This window comes from Ixodes scapularis, unplaced genomic scaffold (genome assembly GCF_016920785.2).
Source record: "Ixodes scapularis isolate PalLabHiFi unplaced genomic scaffold, ASM1692078v2 PGA_scaffold3__209_contigs__length_174095766, whole genome shotgun sequence".
Classification (NCBI taxonomy): domain Eukaryota; kingdom Metazoa; phylum Arthropoda; class Arachnida; order Ixodida; family Ixodidae; genus Ixodes; species Ixodes scapularis.
The window spans coordinates 130,908,848-130,928,125 of record NW_024609868.1 but is presented as its reverse complement, the minus strand read 5'-3'; the positions used below and the strand labels follow the sequence as shown (position 1 = coordinate 130,928,125).

The window sequence follows — 19,278 nt, the reverse complement described above, 5'->3', positions numbered from 1 at the left end:
TGTTTTCTTTTTTGTTTGTAGTAGGACGGGTTTATAGAGGCAATAATTGGTTAATTAAACTAAACTTTAGCAATTAAAACTTTTATCTCAATATTTGAGCAAATTAGAATAATCAATATGCCGCGTTTAAAAGGAAATATAGTGATAAAAATTGTTTGTTTTCTAGCTCCCGGTATTTCAATCAAATGTGTCGTATTTAAATTGATTAAAAAATATTTGTATGAAAGAAGTTTATTTATTTGATTTTTTTAAGAAAAAAGTTAAATGTTTTTAACCCGTCTCGAGATCATCGCTTTAAAAGGCAGCGTCATTCGCGATATCAATTTATGAATTTTTTAAATGTATTTTTACGTTACTTTGCATAACACCGTGGTGAGTGGTTTGATAAAGACATATCCCTGGTTACCAGCGTGCCCAGCAAAGAGCTTCGGTGAAAGCCAAGACACTGTTCACTCTGCGGCACGTAGACTGCGCACTCATTTTCCACCCCTATTAAAAATGTATTGCCATACAACAGACAATATAGGCTTGCAAGTTGTAAATCATGTTACCTAGACAATAGACAATGTAGACAAAATTTTTGTGACAAAATCCCTCCGCAACGAAAAATGAAGTCTCACAAGACATGATGTTGTCGCGTGATATTAAGGAGTCTAGCGAAACTTCGACGCAAAGTGACACCATAGCGTCGCTTGACGTCATATGATGCCACGGTAATACACAACACCGACGTGATGATCAGCTGTGATACCTCTCCAGTCAAATCTATCTTTAAAAAAAATATAATCTACCTCACATTATCTTTTTTGTTGTAGCGTGATTTGATAAAAAATAAAATCATGAGCCATTAAACCATGTGAAGGTGGATAACCAGCGAAGCTGTTTAGCACCCGACACAGATTTGACGGAATTTTAAACAAAGATACCAACACATTTATTATCTTGATCGGCGATCATCGTCACAAATGTTACGCACACACATTTATTGTTGTCTTCATCGGTGGTCGTTGTTTCGCGTCGGCGACTATCGCCGCCCCGAGGAGCTGGAGGAACCTAGACACGCGCGACAGGAACGCCACCCCGCGGAAAGTAGACACGCGCAATGGGACCACCGCGCCGAGAGAGCGGAAGGAAAGAAAACTAGGTACGCGAGCGCTTGGAACAACGACAAACAGAGGGCGGTGCGAGCGTAGACATGGCCGGCGCGGATCGCACAGCGGCAAATCTTTAAGAAACCTTTATTATCTACCTGAAAGCCTACTGATCTTGAAAATGGTGCCTAGTGATAACTAATCTACTGAAAAAACCTACTGCTTAATTACACAAGTGCCTAGGAGAATGCAGGCCATGGTGTTCCACGCGCCGCACGTGCCGGCGCCAACAGCAGTAACTGTTCTAAAGCAAAAGCCTAAAACAAACGGCATCTTGCACACGCGTTCGTTAAGGATTTATTTTTGTTATTTACTTCCAATCTTTTATACGGGAAAGGCGTGTGCGTGCGGCGCCGTCGACGGTGCGAGCGTAGAGTTTTTGTTGTCCCACATAAAAAATCCACGAAACCCTCGCCGTAAAGAGCTTGGCTGTAAAAAAAAATGTGATGGTAAAAGAAACAGCGTATTCACGCTTCCATGGCGCTCTCGCTTGTGCGGATTCGAGCACTCTTCTTCTTGTATAAAGCCGATCGGGGTGTTAGAGGGAAATGATTGTAGCAGATAGGCATTAGATTACATCTAGGAACAATATTCTTACCGTATAAGCTTCACTAAAATGGGCGCATCGCTCACCTGCTTTGGCTGTAGAAAAATCTGTTGAGTTGTGTGCTCCACAACCATAGTAGTTACATCCTCTCACTGACGCCGTATAGAAGGTTCCTGAGTGCAAGTTTATTAGCGTCACGATTCCAGACCAATGAGACGCTGACCAGTTGTAAAGGCTGCTTATTTTGCAGTTATCTTTCTCATCGGTGCAGTTTAACCAGGTCGTGTGGTTTTGTGAGACCTGCGGGTACATGTAAAAATGTATTATGAGACGTGAAAGAACTGAAGTTCATATACACTCGTAATATTCATTATGAAGTTATAAATGAAACGTTTACGTGAAACTTAAACTATTTACAAAAAGATATTGTAAATATATTTTTCAACTTGCCTGCACTAGAACAGTTTCGGTGTCATCAAACGTCCAGTTTAGTGCTGCAGTATTGACACTGCTTCCTAGAAGTCCTATGGATGGTGCAGCTGGAACTAGATATGAAGAAGATTTAGTAGGCGCTTTTTATGTGTGCGGCCATAATCATTAAGGTATCAGAAATACCACTTCCTAATTCATGATAATATAGACATTATATATAAAAATGTTTAGAATTTCGGCAAAAATATATGACTGCGTTAGCATATCTGAATAGTTGTCCAATTGTATTTCATATATCAACAACAAGAAAGTGCAGTAGATTGAAAATGGGCGTTTTAAATGTTGTATTTTATATAAAGTATTGCCAATTTCATTTGAAAAAGTAATGAATATTTCTGTAAAAAAAATTGAAACATTATCAATATTGCAGAAGCTCACAAGAAAAGAAAAAGTATGTCGGGAGCAGGAAAATAGAACTACGGGAATTTAGAATTTAACCATGTTTTCACAACCTACATTATGTGAAATTGAGTATTTTTACAACTTCGATCATTTCCCTCAAAAAGTTACATTCTCGTACAATTAAGTGAAGTTTATCTTTCCTTTTGTTACACTTCAATTTTGGATTTCAGGTATCTGCTCCACTATGTTTTAGCACTTCTAATAAACAGAGCACGCATCTATAACGAGACCCTTGCGACCTGCTCAAGGATTGCAAGGCAAGAAAAAACACAGTGAATTAACTGCCGCTGAACGATGCTCTCTGAGCATTTAAAATTATTAGCTTTAACAAAGCCTAACTAAAATATGATCGTATTATATTAAAAAAGAATTTGCTTAAACTCAGCATTTTAATGTTTAGCTTTTCAATTTTGGCAATCAAATACGTACGTGCTTTATAAATGAAGCAACTATAATAAACCCATACGGCTAAATGATTTCACAGATAATATAAAAATATTAGAAATCACGTGCGCAGGCAAAGTCGTTGTTGCAGCGCGATAAGAGAGTGCACAATGAGTCTGCAGAGCGCAGTTAATATCGTGACCCATTGCAGTTCTGGAGGTACGTCAAGAACCGTACAGCCACAGCTGCATCGACAACAAACATCGCTGACTCATCTGGAATTTCGATTAGTGAACCCGAAGATGTAGCGAAAGTGTTTGCGAGCTATTTTGCCTCTGTATATTCTTTAGCCAGAATGGTTTATCTGCGCCTGACGTTGGTGACAGTGGTAGCGATTGCCTATCAATCCCATTATTTGAAATCGCTGACATTAAACTTGCAATCCAAAAACTAAAACCCAAGTTATCGGTCGCATTTGACGGCATCCCGAGTTTTATTGTCAAAGGATGCTCTTCCATTTTCACACCCATTCTAACGCATATTTTTAACCTTTCATTATCAACTTGCACTCTTCCTTTGATCTGGAAAAACGCGATAACCATGCCGATACATAAGAAAGGAAGAACAGATGATCCAAAAAACTATAGACCCATTTCATTATTATGTCCATTTGCAAAGGTTTACGAAATAGTACTTTCGGGACATATTTCGAGCTTTTTTATACATAAGATCCTGCCCTCACAACACGGTTTTGTGCGCGGAAGATCAGTGGAATCAAACTTGGTGTCTTTTCTCAATTTCGTTTCGCCTATCGTGTATCAGCGGGGTCAGGTTGACACTGTATATTTTGACATGTCTAAGGCATTCGATTTGGTTGATCACTCGCTACTTTTACAAAAGCTGAAATCGTACGGTATGAGCACTACACTATGCAGATTGCTTCACAATTATTTGTCCGATAGACAGAACTTTGTACGTATCCTCGGTCATCTCTCCCGGCCTTTTGTCACCCTGTCTGGTGTTCCCCAGGGGTCTATCCTTGGACCGATTCTTTTTAATGTTTTCATAAACGACCTTCGCTCATGTGTTATACACTAAGAAATCCTGCAATACGCCGATGACATCAAGTTATTTAGGCAGATAGTATCTGTAGAGGGCTGTGTGAAGCTAATGGATGATGTAAAATCAGTGAGCAATTGGTGTAGTCTCAACAGGCTGACACTTAATCCCACTAAGACTGTTGTTATGTCATTTGCTAAGAAGCTAAGGCCTTTTCATTTTTGTTACGAACTCGGCAATGCCCTATTGCAAAGGGTGGATTGCACTCGTGATCTTGGTGTTTATATAGACTATTCTCTGTCAATTTAATACAGATGTCAATAACATTGTCAACGGGTTTTTTCGTACGTTAGGTGTCAGATCCAGAATTACAAGCGAGTTTTCCATGTCGGCCTGTATTATGCAGTTATACTTTTCATTAATTAGGTCTAAGCTAGAGTTATCAACAGTTGTGTGGAATTCTATTGGGCGTACGCACCAAGAGTCGATTGAAAATGTCCAGAAACGTGTTTTTTTTTCGAATTTTTTACGACCGCTATGTTGGTTGCACTGTTTACTTTGAATATAGAAGACTTTTAGAGCGATACAATTGTTCTACTCTGAGTGCCAGACGACGCGACAGAGATCTTCTATTTTTGTTCAAATGCCTTCACGGAGTCATTGATTGCCCTGACCTAACTTCATCGATAAATATTCATGTTCCGAGAAGATTTCTGCGAATTTCTCTTCCATTTTATGTTAATGAATTCTTTCGAACCTGCCCCATGACACGTATTCAGACCTTTTATAATACTTTCAATGATTCTTGCATTGACATTTTTAACCCATCTTTTGCAGCGTTCAAGTTTTCTCTCGCAAATCTATAAACATCTTTGTAGCGTTCAAGTTTTCTATTGTCAATTTGTAGAATTATACTTCTTTTTGCTGTATGTTAACTGTGAATCATTATCAAGGCTTCAAGCTGTTCATGAGCACAAAAAATAAACAAATGAATGAATGAAATACCTTGTAGAATGGTTTGAGCTGCAATGCTCGTAGATGGCCCGCAACCTTGCTTTGTACATCCTCTCACATATAGGACATAGGAGGAGCCGGGTTCTAGCTTACTGAGAGTGAGGAGTCCCTCAATGTATAGTTGTCTCTCTTCCACTGGACGTCTCGTTGAACTTAAGCAATGATTTGCATCGATACAATCAAGCCATGTCTCATTGTTTCGAGAAACCTGCGAATCGTTATAAAGTACATTGATCTCAATTAATTTCCTCATTACTACAATTAAGTGCTAAATATATCTAAACTTTCTAAATAAGTTTGAAGGAATAGGGGTCTGAGGTTTATCAAATAAAGGAAGGTATCAAACATTTATATGGTCCGCTCGACTATAAGGACACATCAAAACCCCAAAACAATCGTGACATAATTAGGAAGCACATGAACATGTCTCAAGAGTTTGTTTGCTTACAAGCGATTTGTTTTAGTAATTGCATCAAATTAAAAACGTCAGATATTGCTTAGAAGAGGTGGAAAATTCCCAGCAAGTAATAGTGCCGAAATAAACTTACACCAAGCTATTTCCTTTAACTAAGCCGTAGAATTACATGTCGAATAATTTATTTTATACAGTATTGACTTCTGTGCAATGTGACACAATCACCGCGAAAAAAGGATGCAGTGTGGAAACAACTTTTTCAACGGCATCTTTAAAAAAAAATATTGCTTTGTTTATCAGAGTTGAACGCTGAGCGGTAAAATGTTTGAAACCTTTCAATTACTATATATATATATATAAACATATTAAGTTGGGCTAGTTTGTGGTTTATCTGAATTGAACACGTAAAAACAGGGACAAGGGGAAGAAGAGACAACACGTTGCATACTCGCAACTGAAAGTTTAATTTGAAAAACACAGACATATAATTTTATATATAGTTGTATAATTTGTACATTCTATTGCTCAATAAAAATGATTTCTCTATTGCATAGTTTGTACTGTGCATATCTGGCATAAACACATGCCGCCAACATTGTGCTCTTTATATGAAATGAGTCCTCAATACTTTTGATAATCGGTTACTAAACGAGCGATTTGCCTTTCAGCTATTTTTTTCTTTCATGCAGCATGCCTTGCTAGTGCGCATTATGTTTGCCTTAAATTGGGTGTGCCATGCGTCCCAATTGTGTTTCTAATGCTTCTCTTACCTTACTGGGCAACATGATGGCAAGATGGCTTTGCAGGGGGTGCCCTTACAGGGTCATCTCTCTTCGTTTTTATCGGTGTGTTTAAAGAAAAAAAATTGAATGCAAAGGTACGCGCTTACGGAAGAAACTTCAAATGCCAAAAACAGCGGGGGTAACTGCTCTCCCCATTTTTGATTGCCTTAATAAAAGCCAAATTTCACAACACAAATTTTTCCAGAAAACTACAATTTGAGAGCAAATTTTACATCACCGAACTCATTAAGGCGAATCAGTTGCATTTTGTTTTTGTTTTTTTTATAAAGTGTACTTTGTAACATACGTGTCATATCCACGTACCTCAGTACATTTCCTTATGTTTCCGTATCCTGTTGCACATGTCTATTGAAGGGTCGACGTCCCTAAATTGGAGCACATTTAAAACTCAATACATACTTAAAATATCTCATTGCATAAAAATTACGCAATTTATTTAGCGAGAAAGTTTTATTTGGTACCCTTTAGGCGCCCATTTTTTAATTACGCAAAATAAAGGTACTTCAGGCGGCTATAATTTTATTGGAAATCTCAGAGATGACTCTGGGGTCCTAACCGGCGGCGCCAAACGGAACCAAGGGCCAGGAACATCACAGCCTGCTGCAATTGGTCAAAGCTGCGCTGCTGACCAGCCACTGAGGCGGCGGTGTAAAGGTCCTTTGATCCCGCTTGGTCCTGCCGCTTGTATTAGAAACCCTGGTGTTACTTCAGGTAGTCTAATGTGAGGATGACCAGAGGTTTGAGATGAGCATGGTGAATATACATCACTTTCGCTCAAAGTGGAGGCCTAAGAGATAAACAGATTTATATACTGCCACCTAACGTACAATCTCACAACTTTGATATCAGATTATTGTTCCAATAGTTTGGTATAAAGGATCCCCGCACATTGACATTCCAGAAAGCTAGATGTGCAACTCACCTGAACAACTTCCAGAGTGCTGTTGTCAAAACGCCACTGCACCACCACAGAGCTTGCCGTGTGTCCGCCATATTCTAGAACCGGAGCTGATGGAGCTTCAGAAATCAAATCAAAAGTTAACTTTGCTCAATTTCTTCAAAAGAAAATGCTACTAATATACACCGACGTATTGAGGCGCCAAATACGTTCGCTGATCAATATAAGTAGAATTCAGCTGATTAAAGCCAGAATATAAATCGTCGATGTGAATTATACTTTACAGGATGGAAAATTGAGCTAGTTTCTACGGTAGAATAGAGTAAAGCTGCGCGAAAAGTCAGCGGACGAAAAACAGGAACTGACAGGACCAAGCGATAATCCTCTTAGTTTCCGGTCAGCGCCCGTTGTCTTTTGATGTTGTTTTAGAGTATGCGAATTACTGGTGCGGTGTGCAATGCGCATTCAGCGTTTCCTTTTTGCGAAAATATAGTTCGTGCCCCGTAAGCAATATCCCGAGGAAAAAGGTAATCGGGGAGGATCAAGTCCAATCCCATAAATTGAGCGGAGAAAACCTAGATCGAACGTCCGGTGGTTGTCGTGGCACTGAGATTTCTTTTTTGCGTTTTGCTCTCACGCGCTCTCTAATACAGCTGCCTTGTATTCGGCCATTTATGTAAGTTTTATAAGCTCGACATTCTTGTGTGTGCTGCTGTCGGTGCAAATATATCGCCCGCCCCTACTCTTTAGCAAGTGATATCATGAGAGATCTAAAGAAACCAACTAAACAGTACACTAAAAAAGACAGTTGGGCTGGTTGGTGTACGTTCATGACAAAAAACAGCGCGAAAACCACAAGAACACAGAGAATAAAATTACAATCAGCGCCTTGTCCTTTGTGGAATTCCCCGTCTGTGTCCTTCTGATTTCCCCGCCGTGTGTCATCATCGACCAAACAGCCTCACGTTCATGGACACTGCAGCTACTATATAGTCACGGATGGAGTGAGGGAGGCAGGTAGACTTTTTCGAAAGGTGGGTCTCCATTAGTGGTTCGTTTCTCTCTTTTGTCTACTGGCTGCACGTGCACACTAATGGAGAACCCTAAATGTTATCGCAGGTGAAAAGCTCACCAAGTGGCACAACTATTCGGACTAAAACTAAGGCTTTTGTCTGGCAGATTAGTGTCCTGAAAGCACTCAAAACTAGGATGTATTTATCAAAATATGATATTATTTTCCCAGATTCAGGGTATTTTGGCCCTAAACTGCCAAAGAAGTGCCATAGTTGTGCTTCTGTTCATGGTTGCTTGGTTGTCATATGGTTTATTTTGGGCTTTACTTCTTCAGCCAATTTCAGGATTAAACTTTGCTACTACATGTTCAGTCTTCACCTTCCAACTGCTGACCCAAATTTCTCAAGAAGAACTCTTTACTGTTTTTTGTAATAATGTTTTTTTTAGCTTTTTTTTTGCGAGCATAATTTCTTTTTATGCGAGACTAGCAGCACTCTCATAATTTAAATATATGATGTTACCGCTATTATATCCTGTTCTCTCACACCTTTTCTTCAACAACAATTTCGAAAAAATAACCGGTATATAATAGTGTTAAGTGAAAGCCGCACCGCCATATTAGAATTTTTTTAATTAGGTATAATCACAATTTTAATAGTTATATTTATTTTAGTCACCCGCATGAATGGGCATCTTGTCGTATAATTTACACTATTACCTGATCAGAAATGAGACTCTGTAAACAGTGCCTACATACCTTGAATAGATCATCAGGCATTCCTTTTTTACGTAAGGAATGAACTCCATATTGAGTTATACACCATAGAAGCATTCTCATTATTTAAGACTATCATATTAGCACGGATGAAGGCGACGAGGGATGAATATTGAACTTAGAATAAAGGTTAAATCGGCGAACTTATTCAAGAAACAAAAGGAAGAACAAAACATCAAGAAAGCAGCAGCGAGCTAAGACGGCGGCAGCACGGAGCGAAAGTTTTCGGCGTGACAGCTGGCTGGAGCGAGAATGAATGTGCCTTGTCATCGGGAGGGTTTGATTTAGTCGAAAAAGCCTCACTAGGCTCCTTATCTACTACAATAGGCTTCTCAAAGATTAGGCTTTTAATATTGGGTAGTGAACTATCCAAGCAGTTCGAATTTTGGCGATGTATTAGCAAATGGCTGGCGATGGTCCTTTGGCCAATGACCAAAAAGTGACATTCATCGGCCAATGCTAGACCGATGGCTGATGGCTAGTGGCCATTGGCCAATAGCCAGAGAAAGGCCAGTCATCGGCTGATGGCTATTGGCCCTTGCCCAATAGCCTTTCTCTGGCTGTTGGCCATTGGCCAATAGCCAGAGAAAGGCCAGTCATCGGCCAATGGCTGACCACTGCCTGGCCTCAGGCAAAAGAACCATTGCCAGCCATTGGTCGATCTTTTGACAAACCTGTGGTGCTTGGAAAGGGCGAAAATGACTAGGCAAGTTAATTCTGGCCATCTTATCTTTTCTTCTTTTTTTTTTTGGGGGGGGGGGCGGAATGACTAAACACAAATCTTCTAGATGAACGGAGAAGCCTTCATTCTCGGTCACGCAAGCGGCAATATGCCAAAGTGTGATATTGTTTTAATGCATCCAGCAATATCTGGCCGAAGCGCAAAATTTCATATAATAATCATAATAGCAATGCACGAGTATAGAGTCATGACTCGTTTATATGGACTTCGTTAATATGCATACGCCGCCTTATTGACACCATTTTCGGACACAAACTGGAAAAATACAAGCATTTTTGTCTCGTCATTATGGACAACTCACATTTATGGACAATTTTTTATTGAGGGGGGGGGGGGGGGTGGGGGGGGAACGGAGGTGTCCATATTAACGAGATATCAGTGTAGTTTTGGGCGTCAATTATTTTACTGTACACATAAAACAACAAAATCCTGTTTTACTCACTTAAGCTCCATGTTCGAACTGTTGCGGTAGCAACCGGTGCAATGTCGTCCATTCCCAACCCGTAGCTTTTGAGCATTGATCCGACGTGAATGAAGTAGAGCTTGTCTGCATCCAGGTTCGTTAGTGTGGCAAAGGTGTTCATTGTTTCAGTCATGAAACATCTAAACTTTGCGTAAACACAACACCGTAGCTCGTATCCGTAATAGACGTCGTACGTCGGTTCTCGCTCAGTCCACTGCAAATATATCGACGATGGACTGGTGGCCTGTATCGCTGTTATCGTTGACCCGATCAGTTCTGGAAAAAATAAAGGTTTTATCATTGCTTCCCCTTAAAAAGGCCATGGATCAGAATTTATAACGCTAGTATTTCTGTAGGTTTATCGCTTTATAGATTCAGCATAATAATTATTTAAACAAGAACAAACAATCCGAAGTAAGTTTAGATAACACCTTTGTAATGCGCTAAATATTTTTTTATACGACTCTCACTTTAACATTATTTGGATTATGTTTTGCTCTTCCATCTGCCCAGCGTTTATTTCACCGGTAATATAAAGATTTCGCAAGTCGGTGCTTTAGTACAATTTCTATTTTTTTTTTTAATATGTGTAATCTTAATACAAATCGTGCAGAAATACGGGTTCATGTCTCAATAACATATAAATATAGTACCGCGTAAATTATTACAGAGGTCAAAACTGAAAGCCGTTTTACAGCGACAGCTGCAAGCGGTGACCACCCGGAGAAAATATATGGGTGTCCTTCACGGAAACTCCCAGTGACGCCACTAGTCACATGACTGTTTCCTGCCATCGCCGTAGAGAATAGACAAAAATAAATGTCTGTGTCTGTGGAGCCGGATTCTAAACAGCGACCTACAAACACCTGCAATCGTTTTTTCTGCATCAACCACCTATCCAACAGAACTACCGACAGAAGAAGTTTCCTAGAATAAAAGGCTGTATGCATCAAGCACCGTAGGTATACATTCCCTTTCTACTTTCGATGGATACGTCTTCCGCATCTTGCGCACAGCCTCGAGCGTGCACGCGGCGCCATATCATGGAGAAGGGTAGTTAGCGCTTGATGGAGGTCGGGCCTTCAAAGGAGACGACCTGCAGTTCTCACATTGTCAGTTACTACGAGGGTATTTACTGGACGCCACATTTGAGGGCGCTGTTCAGAACGCATGCTCCAGAGCGAGCTCACATTTTTTTAGGCTGCTAAGTGGCAATCTTTATGGTGTCGAATGCACGTTGTAAACAAACTGTGGAAGCTTGCCATCTGCACGTGTTCAGCAGTCGAGCACAGAGCTGTGGCCGTCAGTGAATACGCCCTATACGGCGATACATTGAGGGAGAGGATGGGAGGAGAAAGCACGGGGACGTCAGACCACAAAGCGCTGGTTGGAATGAGTAGTGGGGTAGACGCAAAGCTGGCTGACTATTTCTCTACAAACTCTTCGAACGCATTCGATTGCCGAACGCCGAGGTCCGGCGTTTCGCGTTCGCGCTCGAACGCGTTCGAACAAGGAGTAGAGACGAAAGCAGCCGTAACTTTGCGTTTAACCTCTAATCGCTCCTACCAAAGATGGGTGTTCTGACGATCCCGTGCACTCTCGTTTCCACGTCACACTCAATTTCTCGTCCCATGGAAGTTTCTGACTGCAATAATACCGCTAGAAGATGAGGTGTGGTGTCTTTCCCCTTCGAACGCCATCACTAATCAACACTAGTGGCTCCACGCAGCGCCACCTATTTTGCGTCAGCTACGTCGACAGCGCGTCTTGCAGCGTTCACGAGCCCAACGTTAGCCCGCGGCGACGCTAAGACGGAAGCGGCTGCTGATGTACGGGGGCTCTCGTCAAGCTGAAAGGCCGATGACCAGTTCGCGCTTTCCACTTTTCTCCCACTTCGTCCTTTTACTTCTTCTACCCTGTCCACCGTTGCTTGTTTCCTCCTCCCCAGGGTGAGGAGGATCTTCTGCCTTGCAAAATCTCCTGTCCGGTCGTCGGCCTTTAGGCGTGTTTGCAGCTTAGGGCGGGTGGGGGATTTATTAACGATGACGGGTCATGAGCATGTCTTGCCTTTTGGGTGGTTTTAAGAGGCAATCGACACCCCGATCGTGGCACGCCGTGTGGCTAAGCTTCGGGAAGTCTATGGCTGATCCGAACAACGTGAATTTCAGTTGTGGCGTACCGAAGAGGCCCGTTTTATAGTCCAAGAGTGAGTCAGGTAGGTGAGCAGAATCGAGAGCGGACGCAAAATTTACGTGAAAATTCTTAGAATCATGTTTCGGAGGCGGCGCAAAAGCGACAATGGCTCCGCTATGCCAGCGATTCACCCAAGCGGCCAGCTGCTTTCGCTGTCACGCACGTTACGCGGGCGAGGAATCTGCTTTAGACTTCTATAGGACAGAACGTGGATTTGGGAATTGGGGTGACGGTCACAGGAATAGAATTCGAGAACTTTGCCAAACTCAAACACCCTTCGCACACAAAAAATAAAAAGAAATAACTTTTGACATCTTTGTAATGTTCACTAATAACGCGAAATGTTAAAAAAGTATGCTTCTCTTCTTTTTTATTGACTTAAAAATAGAACCTGTCCTCTGTGACAATAATTTATCTGGTACGCAGGACAACTTTAGTTGCATTAAATTTTATCACAAGAATACAGATGATGCTAGGTTTTAATTCTAAAATATTTTTATTAACAGAAGGTGAGATACAATTGCCGTTTTCTCCATGTATTTATCAGGAAAGGCGGACTTTAAATGAAGGGATAATTGTCGTGCCAAGTTCACTAATCAACATAAAAAAGAGTGTTTGACTACTTAATTATTGCTTGTTCTCAGTCAGGATGCAAATGCAGTATTGACATAAAAGGAATGACTACTCGAGGCCACCACAACTTGAAGAACGTGCACTAGTGCAAATATTGTTTAGATATTAATCGTTGAAGTTCAACCGTTTTTTCGCTTATCTTTAGAACAACGTGCGTAGAAAGAGCGCATTAAGCCCTGCGCACAATGTGGCTGGGAAGAGTTACGTAGAACCTCAGGTCTCGTCGCCACTTGTGTCGTCGGAGCACTGATCAAAGACACGGTGCCGAGATAGTGGCGACTTTATTTAAACGACCAAGACACTCTTCCAAGCATATTTCTTGCAGGGCTTAGTACCCACATCTTGCGTGCCTCTCTAAATCAAGAAAAAAACGCAAAAAAATATCGATTACAATCTTAAGAACCATGATCTTCTCGAAAATTTGTTTACTAGCTTTTTAAATTTAATGACCGTCAATCCTCCAAAGACAAAATGAACCTAAATGCCAATAGTTAAAAACTTAATTAGGTGAATGTAGTTAATAAGTGTACTTAAATGTTCTCTTTTTTCAATTCATTTACTGACACTTAAAGGTCATGAAGACGTTGCATACCGTGACAATTATTCTTTCATCTGATTTCCGCTGAGGCTGATGAAGATGAAGTCTCTACTCGCGTAATAAATAACCATCCATTTTTAAGAAGTATGTTTGAATCAAAGTCAAGCATCTGCATATAAAGTAAAAATCCCAAACAAATACCTATTACACAACTATAATGTCGTGATACTGAGTTAAAACTTTTTTTCCAAAACTGCCTTTGAGTTCAAGGATAAAAGCTAAAAGTGTTAATTTCAACAAAACATTTCTCAAAAAAGGCCACTATTTAATTGTATTTTGTATGAAGAGTTTTTGAAACGGCATAAAACAAGGGAATAAAATAAAAGCTTTGGTATAACTTTTGGATCTACCAATCTGTGCGTTCAAAAATATTATTCTACAGCGTGAGCGAAATGGATTGAACGCAATTTAAACTGACCACAAAAATCTGTTTCTTAACTTATCGCGGTGAGATTTACTACAGAGGTTCCTGAAGCTGGTGGAAGCTTTCGCTAAAATTGAGGAAAGAATGGCTTACCTGAGGAAATCAAGAAAAATCAAAAACTATGTTTTCCTTGTACTTTAGATATACACTAAAAAAAACGATGTCTCACTGTGGCTCTTATTTAGCCAAAATTAAATGAAAAATTGGTGAGTCAGTTTTATTTATTTTCCATTTCACTAATTTTTCAATCGTTGTAAACGCCAGATTAGCCCACAACGAGTTTCTGATGATTTCAACTCAACATTCTTAGCGATGATTTTTCCATAGACAAAACCAGTTTTTATTTTCTTTCGATTCAGAAGATTTCGTGTATTCACGCTCTCAATTAATTATTGCACTAGCTTCAAGCACCTCTGTAGTAAAATGCAACGCGATAAGTCAAAGAACCGATTTATGCGGTCAGTGTAAAATCCGTTCTACCCATTTCGCTCACGCTGTATATTAAGATGCGAAGCTAGGTCTTAACAGTTTGTTTCTGCCAGATTGTTATTTACTCAATGAAGCTTACTTATACAAGCCAGTAAGTCTCAAAAGATTCCGGGGTTTTTCGGCCGATGTGTACGCTCATGACCTCCGCTACCTGACAATAATGGGAAAAACATTTTCGTCTCAATAAACAGATACTATTTTCATGTATATATATATATATATATATATATATATATATATATATATATATATATATATATATATATATATATATATATATATATTTCGAAGACGACAAGGTTTAGACCTGATGCTGCTCCGCGGCTTTTGGCCGACTTTAAAGTAAACACCGAGCTAGCTTTGAAAAATCCGGTTTCCTTTCAGGATCTTGTTGGGGCTATATTTTTGGACGCTAATTCTCATACAATCCGGCATATTACTGACGAATATGTTTACATTTAAATCTAAAAATGGAAATAAAAAAACATGTACCTATCTTTTGGATTGGAAGTCAACGGTTTATAGATATTAGTTTCTGCAAACTTTCTGAAATTCTGTGGAACTAAGGGCAGCATAAATTATTATTAATGATGAGCCGAGTTGCCGTAAAGAGATAGTTTGGATTTTTCTAGCTATGGCTTCGCCGCGCACGTTAAGCTTAATGAGACAGTGGGCGGGTTGAATGTCTGCTATCTTCGTTTGTTTTTAAAAACAAATAACTCTCGGATTTGTTGCGGGGGGGGGGGGGGGGGCGGTGGGGGGGGAGGGTGGTGCGGTGTTCGCTAACGCCGTCACAAGATGCTTTCTTTAGCACGATTTCTGTACTACTACTGGATCTAACAGGCTAAATACTTGGTATTTGTATCCCTCTTTTACAACCTAGCATGGAGAGGTCATTCCAGCTGCTGCAGTGACCATCTTAGATTTGAGTAGACGACAGTAGATATTTATTTGGGTAACCTACAGCGGACACTATGTTTGGGGAGGACCGTGTGTATACAATTTCATAAAATATCTACTAACGCAGGTTTATTTGAACGTTTATTGTTACCTCAAAACCAAGTTAAATTGATTTAATAGTTCACTCTTAAGGTTTATCAAGTCATCTTCATATTGAATGGAGGAACTCTTCTTATTTGGAGTTTTTGTTCACAAGGAGAATACCGAATGCTCTTGACAGAATTAAGAGCCTTCTACTCATGTTTGCGTCACTGAATTGGGCCAGATCTGCTGCAATAATTTTCGGTAGAATAATTTCAGGCATTTCAGGAGTGACTAACTGAACGAAGTCATCTGAAATTACCGTTGTTTCAAGCTCTGTGGGCCTGAGGTTGTTTAAGGAGGGTTATATTAGAGCGATCTACCAACGCCGGGACGTGCCGGCGTTGGTAGTGCCGGGACACTACCCACATGTCGTCACTGCAGGCATGCCCCACTACCTCTACGCGACAGAACAGAACTGAATGCTGCAAGTTTCGCCAAGATTATAAGGCCATGTCACTTATAAATGAACGCTGAAAAGAAGGACAACTCCCTCAATGTTATGTTAAATAAATAGGTTAGCATCAAAAGTAATTTTATGATACTCTTTAACTGCACTTTCCGGCCACATTAAATGCTTTCGTAAACCTACGTTACCAGATATTTTATGTAATTGTATATACTTTCCCGAACTGTATGCTAGCTTATATTTTTATCGGAAAGGGGGAAACAAACATTATTAGATCGAAACAAGTTTGCGAACAAATGTTTTCGCCTGCTGTAAGCAGCGACGCTTAGAAGAAGATCAAATATCATTCCAGGACTGCCGGCACATTGAAAATAATTTGTTCACCCCCATTTTCAATTGTGAAGTTGATACATTATAAATATGTAAGAAAACATACATATTACAAAAATAACATCCCAAGTGCGCATCAGATTTAGCTTGTGTAATTCTCTCTTAATTCGAACCCAACATCAACTTTGACATGTTCGTGAGACTTTATTAATTTATTGGCATACAAAAGGCGACCAAGTTCGTAGCTTAAAGGACAGCTCTGCCAAATTTCGAAGATATCGGGATAATAAGTGATTTCACATTAAAAAAGCAGTAACAAAAAACGACATCATTTGCCTCGCGAAAAATCCGATCTATATTGTTAATACCTGCTTTAAACACGAGCAGAAATCTGAACTGAAACTTCGGCTCCGTCTGGCAACATTGGCCTTGGGCAGCCAAGAACATGGCTATCACGTGGTAGTTGATGTCACGCGATCTACGACGGGCTGGATAGGGACGGGCGTGTGCCGGGAGCAAGTGTTGTCTCCAACGCACTCTTCATTGCGTTTTCGTGTCTTCGACGACGTCTCCGCAACTGCGGCATTCGTCTGCCCATGTTGTATCCGTAGTGTGAACGAAACTCCGGGAGACAATAATCGCAAACGGTGAGATGACGACGGCGGGGACGGTCGGCGCAATACGCCAATCACGTGGACACCGTTGAGCGCCGGGACTGAAAGTTGCTGAAGTCACCCGTTACGCTTGCGCGGAGAAGTAAAAACAAACAAAAAGGGGGAATGATGAGGACGTTTAGTTCAACGTTGGCTACGCCCGCGCCATAGCTTTGACTGCGGCGTAGGTTGCGCTCAATTGGTTCCTCGAGTCAGCCGATTTCGGCAAGTTGGCGCGTTGCAAAGTTTGCCGGACCGTTTGAGAATCATTTAGACAGAACTTGGTCGTAATATTTGACGAGTGGTCTTCCTAGGTGATACTGAGGAAACCTACATATATATCTTTTTTTTCAGAAACAAAAATGATGCGGAGTTACTCTTTAAAATTAGACTATACATATATTATCATTTTAAATATACGAATTTACATGTCGACATTCTAAGCGCCCTACATGCTAAATACTATAAAAAGTAGAATTCGTTTTTTTTTTTTTGAAAATTGGTGTTGAAACACGTACGTTTAGAGTTTTGTTTCGTATTCAAAAGGAGGTTTGCAATGATAACTTTATGTTACTACTGTGATATTGCACTGGTTGAATAGGTACTTCTTTAGGCTTTTGTTTCATTATAATTTACATCAAAAAATCAAATCAACGAAATTTTCCGCATCCATAACAGCTAAATTACAGTCAAAGAGGCCGGTTCTGGACTTCGTACAAAAGCAGATAAAAACAAGAACTTTGTGTTATTCCTTTTAATGTAGTTTAAAAACCACGTTAAAAGTTACTATGTTGTGTGGAAGGTGACACCCTGATGACGCTCCCAAATAAGCAAACTGTGACAACCGGTTGTTTCACTGTGGTTTTGCTGTGGTGCAGTGTTTCTTTCATGTTGTAATTCACTCATGTTTTGTTTTGTTATATTGTAATGTAAAAATTCCTATTTAGCTATCATTTTAGACATTTCTTGCATTTCGCAATCGCTATATGAATTCCTTTGGTGCCTGCGTCACAACTGCTGGTTTGATTGGCTTGATCAGATAAAATTAGCGCAAACGACAAGAGAAGAGAAAGGTGAGACAGGGACAGCGCGCTTGGGTCCATTTATGATATCACAGCTTGTTAGTATTGTCACGATTCAACATTTCCTTTTGTTATACAAATTAAGAAATTATTATTAATCCCCAAATCAGCCTTTAGTCCCTAAAGCCAAAAAAAAAAAAGAAAGACGTTTACAAATCCCTGTGATACGAAATTGGAGCACAGCTCTCGAGGAAGAGAAATGGAGGGGCCGAAGGGCAAGGTATGCCCTTCTTCCTTTTCCGTACCTTCTCCTCCTTCCCCCTTCCTCCAATTCAGTTTCCCCGATAAATTTAGCGGAGAAAATGACATCACATGACTTGGTGTCACGTCACCTACGAAAAAATTCAGTTGCTCCGCTACGTTTAATGTGAAATTCACGTCACGCGACCTCAACACCAATTCAATTCCCCGCTAAATTTAGCGGGGAACTAAATTGGTGGTGAGGTCGCGTGATGTCAATTTTCCCGCTAAACATACCGGAGAAACTGAATTTGTCCGCTAAATGAGGCGGAGAAACTAAATTTCCCCGCTACATTTTGCGGAGAATTGAATTGGTGTTGACGTCACGTGGTGTCAATTTTCCTACAAAATTTGGCACGGTTACGCCGACACCGACGCTGTCGCCGACAGCAACGCCGACGTTGACGTTGGGAAACATGAAAACGGGCGCCTAAGAGCTGAGCTCTAAAACTGGAAAACGCAAAATTATGACGCAAAACAATTTTCACTATCGGCTTAGAAAAAGATTTGCTCGGCATCTATTTTGCGGTAGTTGTTGATGCATGATCCCCTTTTCCTGAAAGACTTTAAATGAAATCACCCATATAGTTATTACATTTTAGCCCATCTTCTATGGGAGGCTACAAAGATGATAAAATATAGAGCATACTTGTTGTTTTGGTGATCACCCATGTCTCGATGGGGGCAGCGCAATTGTTATTCGGCAAACAGCGTTGAATTAAAATAGTAAAATTTTTGAGAGGGGATAAACCAGTTAGGAGGGCCGTTTTTTGATGTCTATCTGAAATGTCATGGCCGACAACAGCGGACACGACTGATGTTGGGAAGGCATCTTGTGACCCACGAGGAGAACATGTCACCTGTGGAACATAAAATAATGCGTTAAGAATAAAGAATATACTGTACAATACATTACACTTTATTCAGTTTCTTTTTCACACGTTTATACGAAGCGTAAAAAAATAGGCCAATTTATTATTGATGCAACCATATTTTATTAAGTCATTTATTTTAGCGCACTGACAGC

The 19,278-nt window shown here is 40.3% G+C and overlaps 1 protein-coding gene across 1 annotated transcript in view; it reads right to left on the bottom strand.

Annotated features, from left to right (window-relative positions):
- LOC115312451 overlaps window positions 1-19,025 on the bottom strand; it is a 67,557-nt gene extending 48,532 nt beyond the window's left edge. The window contains exons 1-6 of the mRNA XM_042292880.1: window positions 18,901-19,025; window positions 10,139-10,435; window positions 7,190-7,284; window positions 5,041-5,257; window positions 2,149-2,243; window positions 1,785-1,998 (exon numbers count right to left, since the gene is read on the bottom strand). Of these exons, the coding sequence (XP_042148814.1) occupies window positions 1,785-1,998; window positions 2,149-2,243; window positions 5,041-5,257; window positions 7,190-7,284; window positions 10,139-10,292 (775 nt within the window). The 5' untranslated portion in view covers window positions 10,293-10,435; window positions 18,901-19,025. The remainder of the gene's footprint in view (window positions 1-1,784; window positions 1,999-2,148; window positions 2,244-5,040; window positions 5,258-7,189; window positions 7,285-10,138; window positions 10,436-18,900) is intronic.
- Window positions 19,026-19,278: the final 253 nt, after the last annotated feature.